Source organism: Dipodomys spectabilis, unplaced genomic scaffold (genome assembly GCF_019054845.1).
Source record: "Dipodomys spectabilis isolate Male_0828 unplaced genomic scaffold, ASM1905484v1 ptg000017l, whole genome shotgun sequence".
Lineage (NCBI taxonomy): Eukaryota > Metazoa > Chordata > Mammalia > Rodentia > Heteromyidae > Dipodomys > Dipodomys spectabilis.
The window spans coordinates 20,714,837-20,737,849 of record NW_024870694.1 but is presented as its reverse complement, the minus strand read 5'-3'; the positions used below and the strand labels follow the sequence as shown (position 1 = coordinate 20,737,849).

Sequence of the window (23,013 nt, the reverse complement as noted above, 5' to 3'; positions counted from 1 at the left end):
GAAACATAAGAAACCTGGGACCTTCTGCTCATATAATGCCAAAGGAAGAGCAGTGTCCCAGACCTCTGTATCTAGTAGAGTTCCCAATCCTCCACTGTCCACCTGCCCCAATCCCATGCCCCTTTGTTGCCAGGTGGTCATCTTCTTGCACCAGGCTCTAGTAGCCAGCACCCCAGTGCTCTCTGGCCTGTTGGCCTTTTGTTCAGGAAGCATTCCCGTGGGAACCATGGTGCCAACATCCGGTGAGGACAGGTCCTCCGTTACCTGTTGCCTTTACTATCAGGCCCAAGAACAAAGGAGCTTGGTGCCTGCCGCCTGGCTGGCTGTGTTTGTCGAGGGTGAGGTTTAGCCTGGCACAAATGCTGAGCAAACAGGAGTGCCAGCCTCACAGATCCGCCTTACAAAGAGGAGCTGGGAGGTGTTGGTGCTAGGCCACCTGCTGAAATATCAGCCTGGTCAACTCCAACCAGCACCCCAGAGAAGAGGGGACTACAGAAAAACAGTCCCATTTCTGGGCCTCAGTTTCTTTAGCTCTTTACAAATAGAGCTACAAGAAGGGATTCTGTGATCTAAAACATTAAGAGGTGTTTCCGAAAGCCTGAGGGCTTGAGAACAGGTCTGGGAGGCAGAAATGCCTGGATTCTGGGGTGGAATCAGGGCCTCAGAATAATGGTCCTTCCCCATCTCCACCTCCTGAGTCCACACATGCTTCAGTCTTTGACCAGAAAGACTGACTTCCCTCAGAGCAAGGACCTTGGTCTCTGGATTCATGACCCCATCTACCATATTGGGATTTTTGCAGGACTGGAGTTCTAGGTTACTTCATGGTCAGAGGACTAACTGTTCCACTCTTGTTTCTGTGACCACCACTTAGAACCTGACCCTCACTGAGTCCGAAAACTTGAAGGTAGCTGGGAAAGTCTCCTAGAGGTTATACAAGGATATCCCTTTAAAAGACAATGAGAGGCTGCATAGTAACAGCGACTTTAGAATTTAATATGCTATTCAGGGCCCATACCCCAGAGATTCCAAGTCCTAATGTCCTAGGTGGGCAAGGGGAACTCCAGATTCTGAATTCCAAGCAGGCACCTAGGTGCTCTTTGCATTTCTAATGAAGTAGAACACATGTCTAAATGCTATGCTCTTCTGGGTCTAAGTCCCATCTTTGTCTTGGTTTGGCTATGTAACTTGGGCAAGCCACCAAGCCTTCGTAGACATCAGTTTTGTCTGTATAATGAGGCTATAATAACACCTACCTGAAATAAATGTGAGCCATTGTTTCAGTGTTTATTGCACTTTGTAAATGTTTGTGGAGTGAATGGGGCAGGTGTCAATTTTCTGGAACCAGAATACTCTGGGTTCTCTTTGATGTTTCAGGCCACTACATGTCTCTTACCCACCAAATCACAAAAATTTCCACAAATGCTACCTCTTAAATCCACCTTGAACCTGCCTTCTTTGCCCCTCCTGACAGTTATCATCCTAAGCCAACGCACTTTCTTTGCTCCTCCTGACTTTTTTCATGGCTTCCTTGCTGGCCTGGGGATTGCACCTTTGTCTCTACCCATTCATCCTCCCCCAAAGCAGCCATACTAAGCTGATAAGCTAACACCACTTTCAGATTCCCAGCTCACAGGAAGGCCTTATCATAAATCCAAAAATAAAACCTTCCCCTGGTCCCCACCTACTACTTCTCAACTTCTTCCAGCCCCTTTCAGCTCTAACTCTACACTTAAGCTCTTTGGAACTTGGGGATTCTTCCAATCATTTTCTTTTGCATGAGTGTATTTTCTCTTGTCTGGAACACCCTTCCTCCTCTCCCCCACCCTTCCCTTACTATTTATCTTTTATATTGACATTCAGATGTCATTTTCTCAGGACTAAACGTTAGCCATGAGAAAACTCGGTTCTCTCTCTACAGTAATGCGTGTTACACTCTACAGCAAGACTACGTTTGGGCCTCTACAACCTGGATAACACAGTCCTCTGTCCTACACATTTGGTAGTGCCAGCAGAGAATACAGTCTGACGCACAGTGGGATGAACTGACTTGTTTCTTGAATGAACAGCTAAACGCATCGCTTAATGAATGAATGAACTGAAAAACACCTCCCTTTTTCCTCTCCTCTCCTACTCCTCCCTACCCCTCCAACCTACCCTGAATGCCTAAATTGAATCTAGGGACTTGCTAGGAAGAAGAGACAGCCACATGGGGGCGTCTCAGGGCCCGTGTAGGCCACAGGAGGGCGCCCCTGGCTCGCTCTATATAGCTGTCACCTCCTCAGACACAAGTTGACTACTAATCACCAATGAACGACAGGAGGCGGGCTTCTCCCGTGATTGACAGTTTAGCCCCGCCCAATCTAATTCATCTTTTCCTTGGCCCCGCCTACTCTAGCCCCAATCCGCGAGGGAGGGCCAGCTGGAGGCTCAGCCAACAGAACCTCCAGCTGGATGCTCCCGAAACCTAACCAGCGGGCCGGGCGGTCTGTGAGTGGGCGGCTGGACGCTGGGGGCGGGATCGAGGCAATGACTGGCAGGTGGAAGCTCCCGCCCCTCTTGCCCAGAGCGGCCGCGCTAGAGCTGGGGACAGCAGAAGTGAGTACGTGAGCCTCGCAGCAAGATCCCAGCTCGGATCCCGGACGGCGTGCGCTCCCGGAGCCCAGGATCTGAGGTCGGCTGGCAGCAGATTGCCGGATTACTGTGCACCTAGCATCCCGACCACCTGCGCCCTCCTGCTTCCCGGAGTCCGACATCGAACCTCCCAGTGCCCGGGATCCTCCTGGACCGGTCCGTCCAGATTCCCGCGGGACCGACCTGCCCGCATCTCAGGATCGCCAGGCTCCGGGCGCCGCCTCGGTTCCGGAGCCGCCCGCCGGGATCGCGCCCCCTTCTTGCCCGGATCTCCAGGGACCGTACGCGAGCCTTCCCACCAGTCTGCCGAGCGGACCTTTTCTCGGGTGCCTGTAGCCCCGTCGGCGCGGCGCGGCCCGGCTCGGCTCCCGGAGCCCCCCAACCCCCCGGCCATGGCCCGAGCCCGCCCGCCGCCGCCGCCGCCGCCGCCGCCGGGGCTTCGGCCGCTGCTCCCTCCGCTGCTGTTGCTGCCGCTCCTGCTGCCCGCCGGCTGCCGGGCGCTCGAAGGTGAGCGGCGTCGGGGGGCGCGCCCCGGGTAAGGTGCCCGGGGCTCCGGCGCGCGCGGGCCTGGCGGAACGGGCGGGTGGGGTGAGTCCTTGCGGGCTGAGCGCACGTCGGGGAGGTCCCGCCGCCCGCGCCCGCCCAAGGGTGGGAGGATGGCGTGGGGAGGGCGCCCCCGAAGCCGCCTGGGGCTGGAGCGGGCCCCGCGGCGCACGGGGTGGGGGGATTGCAGGCAGCCGGGCTTCTCAGAATGAGCGTCCCCACAGTCACGGGCTGGCAGTGGGCTTTGGTGGGAGCACCCCACATCTCGGCAGAGAAGCCAGGCCCTGGGTCCCTCCAGCAGGAGAGGCAGTGTGGGTGACCCACCGGGGAAGGCTGGGGGCCGCCAGCCCGTGGCGTGTAGAGGCGACGAGCGACCGGACTCTCTAGTTGGGGGGGCGGCGGTGGTTAGGAGCCCGTTGGAGTTAACTGTGTGGGGTGCGCGCACCCCTCTTGGTCAGGGGATGGCTGTGGGGTGGAGAGGCGGGGGCCGGTTATTGTTTAGGGTTTACCCAGCGCCAACTGCGCTGGAGGTTGTTGAGTGCCTGCGTTGCACCCTTCTCCGAAGCTCCACTTTCTAAGGGCTTGGGTTTCCATTGAACCCCCAAAGCAGTGGGCTTTGCCCCAGGTAAATACCGCAGCCAGTGCGGTGGGAAAGCCGGTGGGTTTTTTTGTGAAACCTGCCCAAACGGCCGCTGTGGGGTAGCTCCAACTTCCCGACGATTGTGCTTGCATGGACAGCCTGTAGTGGCCCTGGAACGAACACACAAGCCACTTGACACCGACCTGCTGGAGACAGGCACAGACACAGGTCAAAAACAATAGGGACACACACACACACACACACACACACACACACACACACACACACACACACACACACACACTGTACTCAAAAAAGGAAAAAGTGGAGCCATTAAATGAGGGGGCGAAAGTCTTCCTTAATATGGGAGAAGAGATCGCACAGAATTTTGGAGGAAACTGGAATATGGGCAGTAGTTAGGTTTGGCATCTCTGACAGATGTAGGCACTTTCTAGGTTTCGGAACAAAAAGATAAATTCTACGTAACTTGGTTAGTTCCTGTGTTCAGAATCGGTAAACTTCATGGTTGGCAGGAAAGAATCTTTTAGCACGGTTGGGAGAGAAGGCATCTGCTTTGGTGCTTTTACATCTTCGCTGCTGGGGCCGGGAGGTTCTTGTGATCCCCCTCCTCTTTTTATCTTTGAGCCCACAATGCAGACAGATCGATTCACATGGGTGGACTCGTGTAAATTCAGACAGACACACGGAGGTCGCGCCTACCCTTGCGCACACTCACCCACATGTGTGTGATAGGATCGCAAGCGTGAGAAACCAGTGTGGGGCTTTGTTGTTGATTGCCTTTAGGGTGTGAACCAGGGAGCCAGTTCTCAGGTCTGGGTCTGTCTCAGTCCAGGAGAGGCGACATTGACACACCAGTACTCAGATTCACACTTGCTGAGCTGTGTGTCACCTGTGTGTGTCAGGGCCCACAGCCCTTGTTGTGGGGTGTGTGTGGGGGTGTGGTTTGGGTCATTGGAGGCTCACTCCCTGTCTCCCTCCCTCCTCCCTTTCCTTGCTTTCTCCTTTTCTTTCTAAACAGTCTCCTAGACCCCTTGAGGCATGCCCTAGCCAGGAACTGGTATCCAGGCCTTCCAAGGCCAAGAAGCTGGTGATGATAGAGACAGTTCTAGATTGGCTGGAGCAGCCCACTGAAGGGGCATTTTGTTCCCATTCCCTCTTCTTCCTTCAGCCCTGAAGAAGCTTGTAGGAGCAGGGGAAGGTCTCATACAGAAGTCCAGACCCATGGGCCTCCCCCTTCCCCACCCCCACCCCCAAGAAACAGAGCCTACATAGGGTGGTTTGCACCAATGCCTTCACTTTTGCAGCCTTAGACCCTGTGGTCATCAGTTTGCAGTGTGCGAAAAGATACGCAGATTCCAGCCTTACACCTACCCACCCAGTTTCTTCCTTCATGAGATAGTGAAGGTACTGGCCTCAGTGTTGTGGGGACTGAATTGTGACTGTGTATAAAGTGCTTAGCACACAGTCATTGTTATTCAAGGATTAACTGTGGTTGCTATCCTTACCCTAGGGTCTGCTCCTTGGGGAGCGTGGGAAGTGAAACTGCCCTTATCCCGCTTGGGGGTAGGGGGTGGAGGGAGGAATGATGGGAAAGAGGTGGGGGGGGGCATTTCTCCCTGCAGCCAGCTCCAAGGAAGGAAGGGATGGAAAGAGAAATAACTCATTAGGCCCCTGCCTGTACCCACCCCACTCCTTCCAGGAATGAAGTATAGGATAGGTGGACTTCTAGATCCTGGATGTGATGTCCAGGGGACAAGGCTATGTGGGTCCCTTAGCACTGATGAGCTCTTCAGCCTTCCACTCCCCAACACGTTCATCATCCAGCTTCCTCCATCCATTTGACTTGGTCAAGATTCTGTTTGCCCTTGTCCTTTTGGCTTCTCTGCAGCTTGGGTCATCAATTGCATTTAGTCCCAGGTTCTCTGAGCTGAGTATGCAACTCTCACGTGCCCACTAGTTAGATGCTGCTTGGCACCTGATTCTTCTTCTTTCCTTGCACACTTGAGGTTCACCAAGGCTCTACTTCTAAAGATCTTCTCATTTTCCATGTGACTGGAGTCTATGGTTTTGCTTGTCCTACCTAGCCAGAAAAAAAAAAAAAATCACCTCTTACTGTCCTGCCTACAGATTGCCCTGGGAGGTACTTCCAGACACAGGGAAAGAGGCCACCTTGTCATTCAGACTCCTTTTGAGTAATGTTCTATAGTTTTCCAAGCCTCCCTCCTTCAGGACCATGAATGGATGGGGAAGTATGGTCCACTGGGGTGAGCAGGTCAAGAATGGGGCCTGGGGTGAGGAATGACTGAGCCACCTTTACATCTGAGGAAGGTTCTCAGACTGGGAAAGGAGAAACTATTAGCAGATTGTAAGAAACTATTAGCAGGCTCTAGCAAGCCAAGCAATGCCAGCTGAGGAGTCACTGCCATGGAACCTGACACTGGGGAAAAGGTAGTATGCCAGTCCATCTCCTCAGAGGAGTAATGTGGAAGCCTCGAAGGGACAATAGTCTAGGATTGTTGTGGCTTGTTCCCTTTGTTGGACTTGCCTCTGGCTCATCTCCCCTTCTCTTCCTCCTTCTTCCCCCCACCCCCATCTTATTCTTGTTTATCCTGAGCTGGAGCTTCAGAACTGCTGGGAAGGGACAGTGACAGGTATTTGGGGAAACCAGTTTGTTTGTCACTGTTGCTGCCATCCATTACCGCTTTGGCCTCAGCAACTGAGAAGCTAAAGCTAAGGCTGTCGTGGGCACGGCCTCCTCCACCGCCACCGGCCTTCTACTAATTAAGCAGCAGAAGAGGCTGAATCACCAGGCCTGCATAGTTTGAAAATTGTAGCCCTGCCTGTTGTGCTGAGTCAAACTGGTTTGTCGGGATTGGGCAGCTGGGGGGGGTGGGGGGGGGACAAGACAGCTGGCTACCTGATGGGCTGGGGCAGCCCCCTGGCCCAAGGGTTACCCTGGGGCCAGATCTATGACTTTCTGCTCTCAGCTCCTGGCCAGATCTAATGGGGCCCACATCCCAAGAGAAGGTTGGAGGGCTATCTGTCTGTGTTCTCTGTCTAGCTGGCAGGGCTAACTTAGGGAGGGGGCACTGCTGAGTACTAAGGCATTTGAGCTCCCTGCCTTGTGTTTCTTCCCTCTTTTCCCTCTCAGGTTTATTTAATTATAATTCCCCGTGATCTGAGGGCAAGAATGAAAAACAAAATGTGTTCTCTGTTCAGAGATGCTCCCCCCCCCTCCCCACTGTCCCAGACATGTGGCCTGGAGACCAGGGGAGGGGTGGGAAGGTGGCCCTGGGTGAGCTAGTCTCCTTTACAACATATATGTCCCAGGATGCTTTTCCCCATGCCCCTGTCCTTCTGTCCTCCTGTCCTAGCACACTGCAGGCCCGGGGCCTGGGACTTAACCTTTCCTATCATTGAAGTACCTAGGCTGGAGTTTAGGCTGTAGGCTTTTTGTTGTTGTTGTTTTTGCTCTGTTCCTGTTTTGATTTCCTGGGTATCAGTGGCACTCCTGTTGCACAGTGGGATGCTCTGGGTGACTTGGAGGCACAGTGGAGCCTGAAAGTTCCACAAAGTTGTAGTAGCTCTAGCCTTTCCCCAGGGCAAGTGGCAGGTTCTCAGAGACCTCTTCAAGAGGCCCTCAGAGGCAAGCTGAGTGCTACAATGTCCTCCCTATGCTGGGCCCCCAACTTGTATATGGCACAGTATGACCGAAGGCTCCTGGGGCTAAATCTCTTCCTGGTGCTACCCCTTTCTCAAAGGCTCTGGAGCCCTAGACAGAGCCCTAGTGCTGGCTGGGAAAGCGCTTGCTGCTTGGGCAGGGGCTATACCTGGAGAGGCCGCACCCAACCACTCCCAAAATCTTCTTCATACCCCTGCCCGCCTCTAGCCTCGTGACCTGACTGACAGCTCCTGACTGAGCCAGGACAACCGGAATCAAGGGCTGGGGCTTGTACCTGCCCAGTGCTTGTGGCCAAGGCTGCCCAGCACCTCTGCTTTGTAATAGTGACCTGTGTAGCTGCTCTGCCTGAGTGAGAGGCACCACAGAATTGGGGTCCGGAGAAGGGTGACACACTCTCTCAATTCCTCCTTCCATCCCACAGGTGATGTCCTACTTGCAGACACCTCAGAGAAAGAACACACTTGTAGGGTATGCATGTGTATGTGTGTATATGTATGTGTATATCCGTGTGTGTGTGCTGTGCATGGGGGATGCACCATTGAGGTTTTGCACAAACTTAGGTATAAACTGATAGTGCACCTGCATGATCCTTCAGGAGGGCTGTGGCATGTTCTAGGGCCATTAGGCATCTGACTATAACTCCCCATGTGTCTGTAAGGACATATCACCAAGTTGTACAGAGAAACTGATATTTGTGTTTGCACTCCACACCTGGACTGTGAGCCTTGTGGCTGGTGATCGTGTTTGCAGGTGGGCATGCAAGAAGGCTGGGCAGGGCGTGTGAGTATGAGCCCCAAGGAAGGCTGAGAGGATGGCTCTAAGGCAAGTGAAGTGAGATCTGCGAGTAAGAACAATCCACTGTATATGAATGTCAAAGGAAGACTAATCTGTTTGTACCATATGCATCTGGGTGTCTGGAAAAGGCAGACTGGCTGTAGCTTTGTGTGTTTTCGTCCACCATATGTGTTGACTTGTCACTCTTTAGCCCCAGTGGTGGGGAACAAGCGCAGCCCCTCAGAACTGGGTACTGCGTGTGCAACTGTGCGTGTGCACAGGTGAGGGCCACACAGCTGCTGCCACGTGGCTGTCCCCCATTGCCCTGTGCAAGCTTCAAAGAGTGTTGCTTTGCTCCTGAGCCTCCAAGACCAATCCCCCCAAAAAACCCTGGCTTTGAACCAGCTTCCTCGGTGACTTGGGGGGGGGGGCAGTGTGAGCCCTGTGTCTGGGGGGTGGTCCTCATCGCTCATCTCCTCTCACAGCCAACTTAGTAGAGCAGAGAAGTGGGGTGCAGTTAGCAGCTGGGAGAGTTTGGAGGTTGCTCACTTGTGCTTCTTTTGTCCTTAGCGCATATGTACATACGCAGGCACACAGCCACACACGGAGACGAGAAAATGCCACGGACACATGTGTTCTAGGACACCCCCAGATACCTCTCTCAGGCTGGGGCACAGAAGAGGCCCTGGCCTGGCCTCCCGTGTGTGTGTGTGTGTGTGTGTGTGTGTGTGTGTGTGGACAACGCTGCAGGATAACCCCCCCCCCCTTTTCCTCTCCCCCAGAAATGGGGAAACCGAGAGCCGCCCGCCCTCCTCCCCACCCGGGTGACCGGAGCCCTTCCTCAGGCGCACAGGACTCGAAATCCAAGTCCTCTCCTCATTAATGGGAAAAATGTGCCGAGATTGAGCGATGGCCAAGGCGGTGCGATGGCCAGGGGCCGATCCCCTCTCTCCCCGCTCCCTCCCAGCTCCCCAGAAATTAAACAGAAATGAAGAGCCGCCCGCCCTCCCTCCTGCGCCCGCCTCCCCACCGGCCCCTCCCTCCTCCCGAAGCCAGCGCAGGGCTTGTTTTAAACTGTGGAGGAATCTGGCTGGAGGGGGAGGGGGCTGAATATTTGGGTTTAAACAGTTCCAGATGGGTTTGGCACCGGCTGAGCAGAAGGAAGTGAGGGAGAGGGAGGAGGGAGGCTGCGGGAGGGAGCGGTGGGAGCCCTTGCCTGCTCGGGCGGGCAGCGGCGGGCGGGCGGCGGGCAGACAAGCAGGCGGACTGGCTGGCTGGCTGGCTGGCTTGGGGGAGGGGGTGCGCTAGGCTCGGCTCCACTGCTCCCAGGGACCAGAATACTCCGGGCTGCCGGCTGGGGATGAGACCACTTGGCAACCTCCTCCTCCGTGTCTCTCTCTGTCTCTTTGGGCCTCCTGGTCTCTCCATCTCACGGTCTTTTGTAGTCCGCCGCCGGCCATTCAGGCTGTCTGTTCCCAGCCAGCGCGCTCCGCACATCCCTCCAGCTCCTCAGCCCACCCTCCGCCTCCACCAAGCCCCAGCTTCTGCCTCCCTGCAGGACCCCCTGCCAAATGTCTGTGTCTGTCTGTCTGTCAGCCACGGGGGCCTGCCAGGCCACAGAGAGGAGGCTGGGCTAGCTCATTCTGCAGCCTGGACTCCCGAGATCAGCAGCTACTGCCACACAGGAGGGAGCCCAGCTCCCTGCAGGGTGGCTGCTGCCTGGGCTGTCCCTGGGGGGTCTGGGGACACAGCTGCCCTGTCCACTCTTCAGGTCTTCTGCCTCCCCTGAAGCCTGTGGGTTTGTCTGGCCCCCTTTCCCTTGGATGTAGAGGGTTCCAGATATTCTGGTTCTGCTCTGCTCATTTCAGCCCCGTTTGAGGGCTGAACTATTATTGGCTGCCCAGACTCCCAAGCTCCAGGGGAGATGGCAGCCCTTCCCTTCCTGTCCAGCTACAGACTACTAGGTCTCTGTCCCCAGAAGAGTAGAACTTTCCCAGGTTCCTAGTGAGGGTATGTCAGGTATGTTTATGGGCCCCTCCTATGACTGAGCTAGGAGCAGAGGCCATGGGCTCAGAACCCAGGCTAGGTACTGCCCTCAAGTCTCTGCCTGGCCTTGACACCTCTAGCCCTTCAGAGAATATTCAGGGAAGGCTTCCTGGAAGGGGTAACAACAGCTTGATTGGAACACATCATCATTTCCAGTCCCTTTCCTGTTCTTTCTTGACAGAGGGGTGAATGGTCAGAGGGCAGGGTTTTATAACCACAGAGTCAGCTAGAGCAGAATTTGAGCCCCCTTCTTCACCCCCTCATGTACTTTTACCTAGTAGCCTAACAGCTTTACCAGTTCTCTCTAGACCTTCTCCAAGGATTGCTGGCAAGTTTGGTGTAGGATTTGGTGCTGGACCTCAAAAAGCATTCCTATCCCTTCCTCCCTTTCCCCAGGTGGCCGATGGGAGGCTGGGTGGGAGTGGGCCTGAGCCTGTCACTCTCTTCCCTTCCTCTGGACCTTGTGTGAGGCTGGGTCTTTGTGCTGGGATTGGAGTCAGGGGAGGCCAGGGCTGCCAGGGGCTGTAGCACACAGCCCTTTGTTCCAGGATAAAGGCCCTGCTGGCCCCTTTGTGTGGAGATTAGCAGAGCCTGTAGGTGTGTGAACCGGCCTCTGCTCCAGCCTCATTAACCCAGGCCTGGGGTCAGCGGCAGACACCCACCCCCAGCCTGCCTGACCTAACATCTTTGGGGCGGTGACATCCCTGGGGACAACAGCAGGGTTTCCTAAAGGAGACCTAGAATCTTTGGGGACTTAGAGGTATGGTACCCAGTGGGGATCAGGGCAACTTGTTCCTCTGCATTTGGAGATTATTAGCTGATCTCTTCTTCTTTGTTCCCCAGAGACCCTCATGGATACAAAATGGGTGACATCGGAGTTGGCATGGACAGCTCATCCTGAAAGTGGGGTAAGTGTTAGATTCCATTAGTTCACTGCCCACTGCCCCCTTTTAGAGTCCTTACTCTCTTTCCTGGGCCTGCAGAGAGGGTGCCTGTGCCCTCACCTGTCACCCTCACCACCTTTTGTCACCTTCTACTGGTACCATCTCTCACCCCTGCCTGGGCCCTCCTCCAGGAACATCATCTTCCTCCCTCTCCCCCTACCTGGCAGCCCTTCCAGGTCCATCCCAACTATTCCCCTCCCTTCTAAGTCCCTGAGAGAGGGCTGGTTTAGGAACCAGGAAACCTTGGTTCCAGATCTCCAACTTTCTGTGCCATCCTGAACAAGGCACTTTACTCTTCTCAGCCATGGCTTATTGTCCATTAAATTCCTATAGTCCTGATATCGCTAAAACATTCTAACTTCCCAAGATGGCCATGAGGGCTGGCCTGGGCCCTGGACCCTTGGGTAGTACCACAGACCCTGCAGTCACTAGGCCAACTGTGATTCGGGGAACTCTGTCTGTCTCTGTCTCTCTGTCTCTCTGTCTCTCTCTCTCTCTCAGGCATGGTCACAAGGCCACAAACCATACTCGTATTGACTATTTAATTCCTCACAGCCTCACTTAATTCCAATCTGCTCCATTTTACAAATGAGGAAACTGAAGCCTAAAGATAAATATTATAGCTAATGCTCATGCAGTAATTTTATGAAGGTCCTAACTCTGTTCTTGAAACTGGGTTTTTAGACCCTGTAAGTCCAAAGTCCAGGAGGCCCTTTTTAGGTTCGGCCACTTGCTCCCATATGCTAAACAGAGATACATGGTAAAAATGAAAAGATTTATTACGTGGCAGCATAATACTGAAGGCAGCACTTCAGTACATCTTCACATCTTCAGCCATCTTCAGAGGTTGGCTTCAGGTTAACTCGGGAGAGTTGGGGGCGGGGTGTGAGAAAGGTATGTAAAGTTGAAATAGTCTTACTGGCATGGCCTAGTTGACCATTAGCTCAGCCTTTGTCCTTGGAGGAATTCCAGAAAAGTAGTTATTGCTTTACCACTGGAACAGAATAGGAACAAGTGGCCTGGCAGGTGATCTCCTGAGTTTTTGGCTATTTCCTCGGAGCTAATAAGAAGATGCCATTGTTTGTTTGAGGGACAGTTTGCCTTCGGTCTCAAAATGCTTATCAGTGACTCTGGTTCTTCCTGGAGCCCAAGGTGACTGAAAGTGACTAGGAGAAGGAAGGCTCAGCTCAAAGGGCACAGATGCAAAGTAAGGGGGCGCTGCAAAAAGCAAGGGAGCTCAACACCTCCTCATGATACAGGCCCAGAAAAAGCATCTTTTAAGTTACCACTTATGTTCTAAGTGCTTATTCGCTTAGTCATTTATTCCTTACATAGCTTTATTATCTGTAGATTACAGTTGAGGAAACTGAGGCACACGGAGGTTAATTGATATTCATAGTCACACAGAAAGCTGGGATCTGAACCCGGATAGTCTGTGTGTTCAGCTATTAACCATGAAAGCAAGTCTGCGTGAAGTCAATGGAGAAGATAGGGAGCATGGGAAACACTTGGCCTGTGTTGGCACTCACTGCCTTTTTCGCATGGTTCCCGCGCAGTGGGAAGAAGTGAGTGGCTACGATGAGGCCATGAACCCCATCCGCACATATCAGGTGTGTAACGTGCACGAGTCAAGCCAGAACAACTGGCTTCGCACAGGCTTCATCTGGCGACAGGATGTGCAGCGGGTCTACGTGGAGCTCAAGTTCACCGTGCGTGACTGCAACAGCATCCCCAACATCCCCGGCTCCTGCAAGGAGACCTTCAACCTGTTCTATTATGAAGCTGACAGCGATGTGGCCTCAGCCTCCTCCCCCTTCTGGATGGAGAACCCCTACGTCAAAGTGGACACCATTGCACCGGACGAAAGCTTCTCAAGGCTCGATGCTGGTCGGGTCAACACCAAGGTGCGAAGCTTCGGGCCGCTTTCCAAGGCTGGCTTTTATTTGGCCTTCCAGGACCAAGGTGCCTGCATGTCACTCATCTCCGTGCGCGCCTTCTACAAGAAGTGTGCATCCACCACTGCAGGCTTCGCGCTCTTCCCTGAGACCCTCACGGGGGCCGAGCCCACCTCACTGGTCATTGCCCCTGGCACCTGCATTGCGAATGCCGTGGAGGTGTCGGTGCCACTCAAGCTCTACTGCAATGGTGATGGGGAATGGATGGTGCCTGTGGGCGCCTGCACCTGTGCCACAGGCCATGAGCCAGCTGCCAAGGAATCTCAGTGCCGCCGTAAGTGGGGACTTGGGGAGAGGGTGGGAGTAGGAGGAGAGAATGGGAAGAGTGACAGTCAGGGGCAGAGAACGTGGTACCAGGAGGGAGAGGAAATGAGGAGACACAGAATGAGGGCTGGGTGCACAGCTCTGTGGCGGAGCGCTTGATTGCCATGCACAAGGCCCTGGGTTGGATCCCCAGCTCTGAGAAAGAGAGGAAGGGGGGAGAAAGGGAAGGAGAATTAAGTGGAAGAGAGATGTGGAGAATTCTAAGCAGGCCTAGAGGACCTTTGGAAAAGACAGGAGGGTGGCAGGAAGGGCTGTTTTGTCCTGCCACCAATGTATACCTCTTCCTGGTAGTTCTAGATGGACCCCAAAGCTCAAGGGACCCTCATGGTTGACCTTTTACCTCAGGGGCTCATCTGCTCCTTCAGAGGCAATGTGTACTTGGTGACTAAGTCCCTCAAGGCTTAATCTTGAGTCCTGACACTGTCACAACTTAGGTGGCCATGTACAAGTGACCTTTGACCTTGCAACCTGGGGACAATAAGATTCCTAGGGTTGTAGTGAGGAGTGAGTGAGCATGCAGTGCTGTTAGGACACTGCTGGTGCCTTGTAAGTGGTAGTCCTGGTGTCCGAGGGCCTGGGTGCAGGGAGGACGGTGGTCTCTGGTCCCTTTTCCATTCATGAAGAGGAGAGGATGAGACTTCATCATATACTGGGCCTCCATCTGAATGGGGCTCTCCTTTGAACCTTACTGCAACTTTATAAGGGGGATTCTAGTTACCTTCTTACTTTGCCAGCAAAGAAATTGAGTCTCAGGGACCTTCCTAGCCAGGGAATGTAAAGGCTGGCCCTGAACCCTGTCCGTGGTTGTGGCACACAGGCTTTACTCTTGTCTGGGGCTGGTACCCGTAGATAGCTCTCACAGCCATGGGTATGAGGGCCTAGGCTGTCCACCTGATTGTGAGGCCCAGGATTGAGGTCCTTGCTCTGTTCCTCTCCACTTCTCAAGGGAACCTGCACTGACTTCCTCTTCCCAAGTAGAGAAAGGGGGTGGGGGTGATGAGCCTGACAGCCTGAAGAGGGGCTAACACTCTGCAGGTCCCTGGCAGGAAGTGCTCGCTGGTTCCCATAGCAACCAGACTGGCCTGGCCTCTACCCCCTCCCCCACTGGCTCATAAAGCTAGAGTGGAATATCACCTTCTGGAGGGGAGGTTAAACCCCAGAGAAGGGCACTGCTCCAGCTCTGGGCATTGCCAGGTCTGGGTGACCCCTCCAGAACTCATGATGTGAATAGGCTCGTCATACTTTAGTGGATCCAGGACAGTCTAGGATTATGCTCATTATCCTAACATAATTATTCCTAGTGCCCCCTTTCCACTCTCACAGTATACCAATTTGAGTAAAATCATATGGCCACCCTAGATAGAAGGAATTTGTAGAGACCATGTCCAGGGGGCTGAAAGTAGCTGCAGGGAGGCAGGGAGGGAGGAGATGGGCAAAAGGGTGTAGGGTAGGGGGGGGTGGCTGTTAGCATTTTGGGACAAGTTGCCCCTTGGAGGCTTTGAGCCTCTGACCTTCAGGTGACCCCAGCTTCCAGCAGTTTTCTTCCCCTCCATTTCCCACCCTTTCACAACCCCACCCCTGCCCAGGGCAGAAAGGAGCTGCTGCCTGCTCCCGTGGGTGGGGCTGAGATTGGCTAGGAGGCTCCTGCGGAGGAGGCCCTACAAGGCTGTGGCCAGGCATCCTAGAAGAGTGCTCAGGAAAGGCTTTCCCAGAGTGTCCGGGAGGGCTGGGCATCTCGGCAGAGCGCAGCGTGCTGCACTGGTGGTCCCTTCCCATCCTCTCCTCTTCCTCCTCCTCATTCTGCCCTGCCTCAACAAGCCCAGGCTGTCCAGGTGATGGGGCTGACGTCTTCATCCATGAGGCCCCAGGGTAGGGGTGAGGGGGACAGGGGCGGGGAAGAATCCGCTGACGTGGGGTTTCCACGAGGCAAAAGGGCCTTTTGTAGCTATAGCTGGAGTTGGGCAATCCCAGCATTGCCCCCACAGATTGGCAGGTAGAAGGACCAAGGCCTAGGCTGGGGAACGGCCAGGTTCTCACGGAAGCCTAGAGGCGTGATGTCCACAGGAGAAGAGAACTAAGCACCCACCGTCCTCTTCCCTCTCGCAGCCTGTCCTCCTGGAAGCTACAAGGCAAAGCAAGGAGAGGGTCCCTGCCTCCCCTGCCCCTCCAACAGCCGTACTACCTCACCAGCTGCCAGCATCTGCACCTGCCACAATAACTTCTACCGCGCAGACTCGGACTCTGCGGACAGCGCCTGCACCAGTGAGTGAGCACCTGGGGGTTCTCTCTGTTCTGCTGCAGACCGTACTGGTGTGAGGGGGAGCTGCCTATACAGTGAGCACCTGCATCACTTCTTCCAGAAGGGGAAACTGACGTCTAGGGAGGTTTAGGTAATATGCTCAAGATGGCACAGCTAAGAAGAAACCACACCTGAGCCTCCTATATAATGTCATCTGGCTCATCCCTCCCACCAGCAGTAACAAATGCCCACTTGCTCCTGGATAGGCATTAGGAACTGGTTGGGACCTGCTAGTCCATTGCTCCTTCAGTATAGAACTGCTCCTCTGCTGGACCAACTCTAACCATGGAGGAGGGGCCTGGGATGTGGAAGAAAGTGAGATATAATCCCTTTGATTAAGGAGCTGGCACTGAAAACAGACAATGACAGTTAAAGTGATCAGATTGGAAGTTGCTTGGGAATAGTGTTATGGGAGAGCAGAAGGAGGAGAGGAGAGGCTGATCAAGGTGGGCTTCCGGGGAGAGGTGACGTTGCCTTAAGGCTTTGGAGGGTGAACAAGAATCTGCCGAAGGAAGAAATGGAGGAAGAGTATTGAAGCAGGAGCTTATTGAAGCAGGAGCAGGATAGTCTGGGCAGAAGGGTGGTCCTAGGGCCTCTAGTTCACTGCTTTTTCCCCTCTATGTCCCCAAAGCGGTGCCATCTCCACCCCGGGGTGTGATCTCCAATGTGAACGAGACCTCACTGATCCTGGAGTGGAGCGAACCCCGGGACCTTGGTGGCCGCGATGACCTCCTCTATAATGTCATCTGCAAGAAGTGTCGTGGGGGCCCTGGGGCTGGGGGGCCCCCAAGCTGCTCGCGCTGTGACGACAACGTGGAGTTTGTACCTCGGCAGTTGGGTCTGACAGAACGCCGGGTCCACATCAGCCACTTGTTGGCCCACACCCGCTACACCTTTGAGGTGCAGGCGGTCAATGGGGTCTCCGGCAAGAGCCCTCTGCCACCCCGTTACGCTGCTGTCAATATCACCACCAACCAGGCCGGTGAGGAGGGGACATGGGAAGAGGGTCTGGGTCATCTTCCCCTGGAGAGAGCCACCGTTGCCCAGGGCTGCCTGCCCAGGGGTCCTGTGGGAACTGGGTCTCTGGGAGAGGCTGTCGGGGCCCCGGGAGCCCATGGCGAGCCCCTCTGCTCTTCTCTAGCCCCTTCCGAAGTGCCTACACTCCACCTGCACAGCAGCTCATGGAGCAGCCTGACCCTCTCCTGGGCACCTCCGGAACGGCCTAACGGAGTCATTTTGGACTATGAGATGAAGTACTTTGAGAAGGTCAGAGCTTCAAAGGCCGCCTGAGCCTGGGGCTGAACTGGGATACAGGGGGTCAGTGCTAGGGAGTCCTGGGGGGCAAAATCCAGAGCCCTGAGAGGACCCTAGCGGGGAGCCCAGTGTGGATAGGGGCCATTTGGCTTTGGAACCCATCTGAGGATGGCTCCTTCCTCTGGACCTTGCAGAGTGAAGGTATCGCCTCCACTGTGACCAGCCAGAAGAACTCTGTGCAGCTGGACGGGCTGCGGCCTGATGCCCGCTACGTGGTCCAGGTCCGTGCTCGCACGGTAGCTGGCTATGGGCAGTACAGCCGCCCAGCTGAGTTCGAGACCACAAGTGAAAGAGGTAAGGACTCTGGCGCCTGGCCCTGCCCTGGCTCTGGCCCACCCTCTCTGTCCCTCTATTCATCAGTCCCTCCTTGGTCTCCAGGCTCCGGTGCCCAGCAGCTCCAGGAGCAGCTCCCCCTCATCGTCGGCTCTGCCACAGCCGGACTTGTCTTTGTGGTAGCAGTCGTGGTCATTGCCGTTGTCTGCCTCAGGTATTCCCAGGTTTACGGTTGCCCTCCTGGATGGAGTAGAGGATTCCCTTTAGCTCTGTAGAATCTGCCTGCAATACTAGGAAACTGCCCTGTATTCCTCTACACCATACCTTCCTCCTCTCGGGTTCCCCAGGCCCAGGGACTGAGGGGACTGAGCCTCTCCCTGCCCAGAGACCCACAGATGGCTGTGACCCATCAGCTGTGTGAGCAGGCCCCACCCCTCCCCTGTGCCCTCTGCTCCTTCAGGGTCCCCTGTGGGACCTGCCTCAGGCCGTTCCCTTGTCCCTCCAGGAAGCAGCGGCACAGCTCTGATGCCGAGTACACGGAGAAGCTGCAGCAATACAGTGAGTGTCTCCTGCTCCTGGGCTACCCCCTCTTGCTACTAATCGAGCACCCTTTCCTGGCCCCTACCTCATTCCATGTACTGTCTCCTCACCTATGTTGCCAGCCACTGATGAATAAAATGTGGCCCCTGCCCCCAAGGCAGTTAGTCCTATGGGAAAGAGATGGGCACACACAGGAAACAATTAGAGAACAATTAAGTGTTAAGCTGGGTGTTCCTGTGGGGAAGGGCAGGAAGAGTTCAGAGATGAGGAAGGCTTCCTGGAGGTGGCTGTGGGATGTGCAGGGTCCATCCAGAGGTGGGAGAGAGCATTCCTGGCCCAGAGGAGCCTCTGGAAGGAAGTGGGTGGGGTGGGGAGAGTGCCGGGATGTGGGGGCAGTGAGAAGACTATCTTGACAGCTGCTGAGAAGCCAGGCCTGAAGAGGGCAGCCAGCCCTTGGAGGGTCGTGAAAGACAGGCAGAGTTTGGACTGGACTCTGCCACAGGTAATTGGGAAGGCGCTCAAGCTGTGAGGAAGACAATGGCTGCATTGTTTCAGGAAGATATAGGGTAGCTGGGTGGGAAAAGTCCAGAGGCACAGAGCCCAGCCGCCAGACTATTGCAATAGTCTGAGTGTTGAAGGCCTGGACAAGGTCAGGCAGTAAGAAAGAATGAGGGAAGGTATGTAGCTGAGAGGTTTGGACATGGGGAGAGATGAGGGAGGAAGAGGAATCCTAGGTGTCTAGCTCTTGTGGTCTCTAGGCATTTTTTTTTTCTTTTTGGTCAGGCTATGGGGCTTGAACTCAGAGCCTGGGTGCTATCCCTGAGCTCTTTTGCTCAAGGCTAGTGCTTTCGAACTTAAGCCACAGTGCCACTTCTGGTTTTCTGGTGTTTAATTGTAGATAAGAGTCTCACAGACTTTCCTGCCCAGGCTGGCTTTGAACTGTGATCCTCAGATCTCAGCCTCCTAAGTAGGATTATTGGCGTGAGCCACCAGCCCCCAACTTCCCTAGGCATTTTTTATTTTTTTTATTTTTTAGTCGGTTGTGGGCCTGAACTCTGGGCCTGGGCACTGTCCCTCAGCTCTTCAGCTCAGGCTAGTACTCTACCACTTGAGCCACAGCACAACTTCCAGCTTTTTCTGCTTATGTGGTGCTGAGGAATCAAACCCAGGGCCTCATGCATGCAAGGCAAGCAAGCACTCTACCACTGAGCCACTTTCCCAGCCCCTCCCTAGGCATTCTTACATGGGGGCATGGGGTGGGCTCAGCACAGAGCATGGGCCCACCTCAGCTGGAAGATAGCTGAGTACGCTCCCAGCAGATCCCTGCACCTGACATTGCATCCCTGGCCTATGGGTAGGTCACCTTTGCACGCCCATCTCTTCCCCCTACAGTTGCTCCTGGAATGAAAGTTTACATTGACCCCTTTACCTATGAGGATCCCAATGAGGCTGTTCGGGAGTTTGCTAAGGAAATCGATGTGTCCTGTGTCAAGATTGAGGAGGTGATTGGAGCTGGTGAGTCTCCTGGGGCACTGTGGCCATGACCCATGGAATTGGGCAGGATGCTGGGAGTGTCTTAGAAATACCTTATGACCCATGCCCTGTGCCCCGCAGGGGAATTCGGAGAAGTGTGCCGGGGTCGGTTAAAACAGCCTGGCCGCCGGGAGGTATTTGTGGCCATCAAGACACTGAAGGTGGGCTACACTGAGAGGCAGCGGCGGGACTTCCTAAGTGAGGCCTCCATCATGGGTCAGTTTGACCACCCGAACATTATCCGGTTGGAAGGTGTGGTCACCAAAAGTCGGCCAGTTATGATTCTCACTGAGTTCATGGAGAACTGTGCCTTGGATTCCTTCCTTCGGGTAAGAACCAGCACCTCTTCCTTCCCCTCAGAGAGTAGGCCAACTGTCCTCTCCCACAAGCCTAGAGTCCTTATTCAAAGTCTATAAGTATTAACTGAAATGGTGTATAGAGAAACAGTTGGGCCTTCAGAACCCAAACAGCTCGAACTTATACCCTCACTCTGCCTCTTACTGCCTGTGTGACCACAGGCAAGGTCTCTAAGTGAATCACAGCTGTCTCAATTATAACATGACAATGGTAAAGCCAGGTGCTGGTGGCTCATGCCACCAGATCTCAGAAGGCTGAGATCTTAAGGATTCAAAACCAGCCTGGGCAAGAAAAGGCCAGAAAACTCAACTCTAATTACCACCAAAAGTCTAAAGGGGAACTGTGGCTCAAATAGTAGAGTGATAGACTTGAGTGAAAAAGATAAGGGACACAATACCCAACCCTGAGTTTAAACCTCAGTACTAGAACAAAAAAAAAGGGAATGGTTAAGAGCTGCTGGCTTCTCATGGGAATCAATGGGTTACTTAATATAAGGTGCTTTATACATAGCAGGGTAGCTCATGACTGTCCAGTCAGCATGGAGACATGATTAATGATGAGGCAGGGTCTGAGGACTTGGAGAAGGCAGGCAGGCCATTGGCCAGAGAGCCCCTCTGAGCCCACCTGTTGCTTTCAGCTCAACGATGGACAGTTTACAGTCATCCAGCTGGTGGGCATGTTGCGGGGCATTGCAGCTGGCATGAAGTACCTGTCTGAGATGAACTATGTGCACCGTGACCTGGCTGCGAGAAACATCCTAGTCAATAGCAACCTGGTTTGCAAAGTCTCAGACTTTGGCCTCTCCCGCTTCCTGGAGGATGACCCCTCGGATCCTACCTACACCAGCTCCCTGGTACAGGAAGCAGCTGGGAGGGGGCTAGTGGGTGGGGCCAACCAGGCAGGGGCTCAGGGGTTCAGGGGGGCAGCCTTGAGTCATAGGGTGAAGGGCATGTGCCCCCCCCACCAGGGCGGGAAGATCCCCATCCGTTGGACCGCCCCAGAGGCCATAGCCTACCGGAAGTTCACCTCTGCTAGTGATGTCTGGAGCTACGGAATTGTCATGTGGGAGGTCATGAGCTATGGAGAGCGACCCTACTGGGACATGAGCAACCAGGATGTGAGTGGGGGCCTTCCAGAGTGGTTGGGTAGGTGGGAGCTGTTTGGGGAGGCGGAGAATGTAGCTCACTCCCCACTGCCCTTGGCCCAGGTCATCAATGCTGTGGAGCAGGACTACCGGTTGCCACCACCCATGGACTGTCCCACAGCACTGCACCAGCTTATGCTGGACTGCTGGGTGCGGGATCGGAACCTCAGGCCCAAGTTCTCACAGATTGTCAACACCCTGGACAAGCTAATCCGCAACGCCGCTAGCCTCAAGGTCATCGCCAGTGCCCAGTCTGGGTCAGTGCCTCTGCTCCCTCAGGCCAGTGTCCCTAGCCCTACATTCCTGGCCCACAGGACTCACCAGGTCACTTTCTTCCACAGCATGTCCCAGCCCCTCCTGGACCGCACGGTTCCAGATTATACAACCTTCACGACTGTAGGTGACTGGCTGGACGCCATCAAGATGGGGCGGTACAAGGAGAGCTTCATCAGTGCTGGGTTTGCATCCTTTGACCTAGTGGCCCAGATGACCGCAGAGTAAGTGTCTTACCATTTTTGCAGAGACAGGACAGGTGCTCTGGGCTGGGTCTCCATCTTGGAGGTGGAGGGAGTAGGTGGGCCTGTCATCATAGTTCCTCAGGAGGCAATGTGGTGGATCAAATTAAAAAAAATATATATTTAGAAAGTCCAAGTATAGGTGTGGCTCATGTAGTAGGGTGCCAACCTTGAATGAAAAAGCTGAAGGACAACACGTAGGCCCTAAGTTCAAGTCCCAGGATGGGTACCAAAAAAAAAAAAAAAAAAAAGAGGGAAGAGACTGACCTTTTGCCTTTGCTCTATCTGCAGAGACCTGCTTCGGATTGGGGTCACCCTGGCCGGCCACCAGAAGAAGATCCTCAGCAGTATCCAGGACATGCGGCTGCAGATGAACCAGACACTGCCCGTACAGGTCTGACACCCGCTTTCTACCGGGGATGCCCCCATCTGAGGACTACGCAGGGACTCTGACCAGCCGGCTGGACTTTTGAACTTTTGGATGCCTGGCCTTAGGCTGTGGCCCAGAAGATGAAAGTTGGAGAGGGCTCAAGCTGGGACTCTTCCAGGCCTGTGTTCCTCCCCAGGAAGTGTACCCCAAACCTCTTCATATTGAAGATGGATTAGCAAAGGGGTAATGAACCCCTCCCCACATGCCCTGCGGCCCAGGACTTCCTGCTCTCCAGGGGGGAATCCCCCCAACCTCAGACTTGGCCATTCTTCAATGCTGGAGGTCCTGGCAGGGTCAGGTAGGGGGAAGCCTGGTTCCTCAGGGCCCAGCCCTGGCAGGGGTCTGGCCCCCCCAGGTAGGCAGAGAGCAGTCCCTCCCTCAGGAGCTGGAGGAGGGCACTCTGGGGAGGGGGAAGTTGACGCCCCCAACCAGAAACCAGCTGCATCTCCAGTTTGCACAGGGATTGTTGTATGGGATGAGGGCCCTGCCCCTACCCCGCCCTTGGTGCTGTCATAAAAGGGCAGGCAGGGGCAGACTGAGGAGCAGCCCCTCGCCCCGCCCCCCCTTGCCCCAGAGACTGACTCTCAGAGCCAGAGATGGGATGTGTGCTTGTGTGTGTATGTGTGTGGGTGTGTGTGCATGTGCGCGTGCGCAGGTATCGGTGCATGTGTGTGTGTGTGTGTGTGTGTGTGTGTGTGTGTGTGTGTACACAGAGAGCATGGGTGAGTATGTAAAAGCTTGGCCCTGTGCCCTGCAGTGGCTAGCTGGGCTGACAGCGGAATAAAGGCAATAAGAAGATTCCCTTGTCTCTTCTTCTTCCCACCAAAACAAGCTGTCGACCCTTTCCCAACTCCCTAGAGTCATTGGAACACTAGATCCTGGCCTGCCCAGGCCCTGTTTCCTATTTGTGTTTTGGTCTCATTGCTTTGAACATTAATAGAATTGACCATGGATGGCAAACCAGCCCAGAGCTCCTCCCACCACAGCCCAGGCCTTCCTGTGAAATGGCAGACACCTGACTCTGTAAGATGCTTTGCAGAGTCCTCTCACATCAGCTGTAGCTGAGCGAGTGCTAGGGGATTGGTCATTTCCCAGGATTGCTTCT

General features: G+C 54.6%; 1 protein-coding gene across 1 annotated transcript; it reads left to right on the top strand.

Annotated features, from left to right (window-relative positions):
• Positions 1-3,026: 3,026 nt before the first annotated feature.
• Ephb3 (EPH receptor B3) lies at positions 3,027-22,706 on the top strand. The gene is made up of 16 exons (XM_042669134.1): positions 3,027-3,141; positions 11,124-11,188; positions 12,781-13,453; positions 15,610-15,765; positions 16,434-16,784; positions 16,944-17,068; positions 17,251-17,410; positions 17,495-17,603; positions 17,895-17,947; positions 19,322-19,444; positions 19,544-19,791; positions 20,457-20,672; positions 20,787-20,936; positions 21,027-21,220; positions 21,305-21,460; positions 21,770-22,706. Exons 1-16 carry the CDS (start codon positions 3,027-3,029, stop codon positions 21,876-21,878), a joined length of 3,003 nt encoding a protein of 1,000 aa, XP_042525068.1. The 3' UTR covers positions 21,879-22,706.
• Positions 22,707-23,013: the final 307 nt, after the last annotated feature.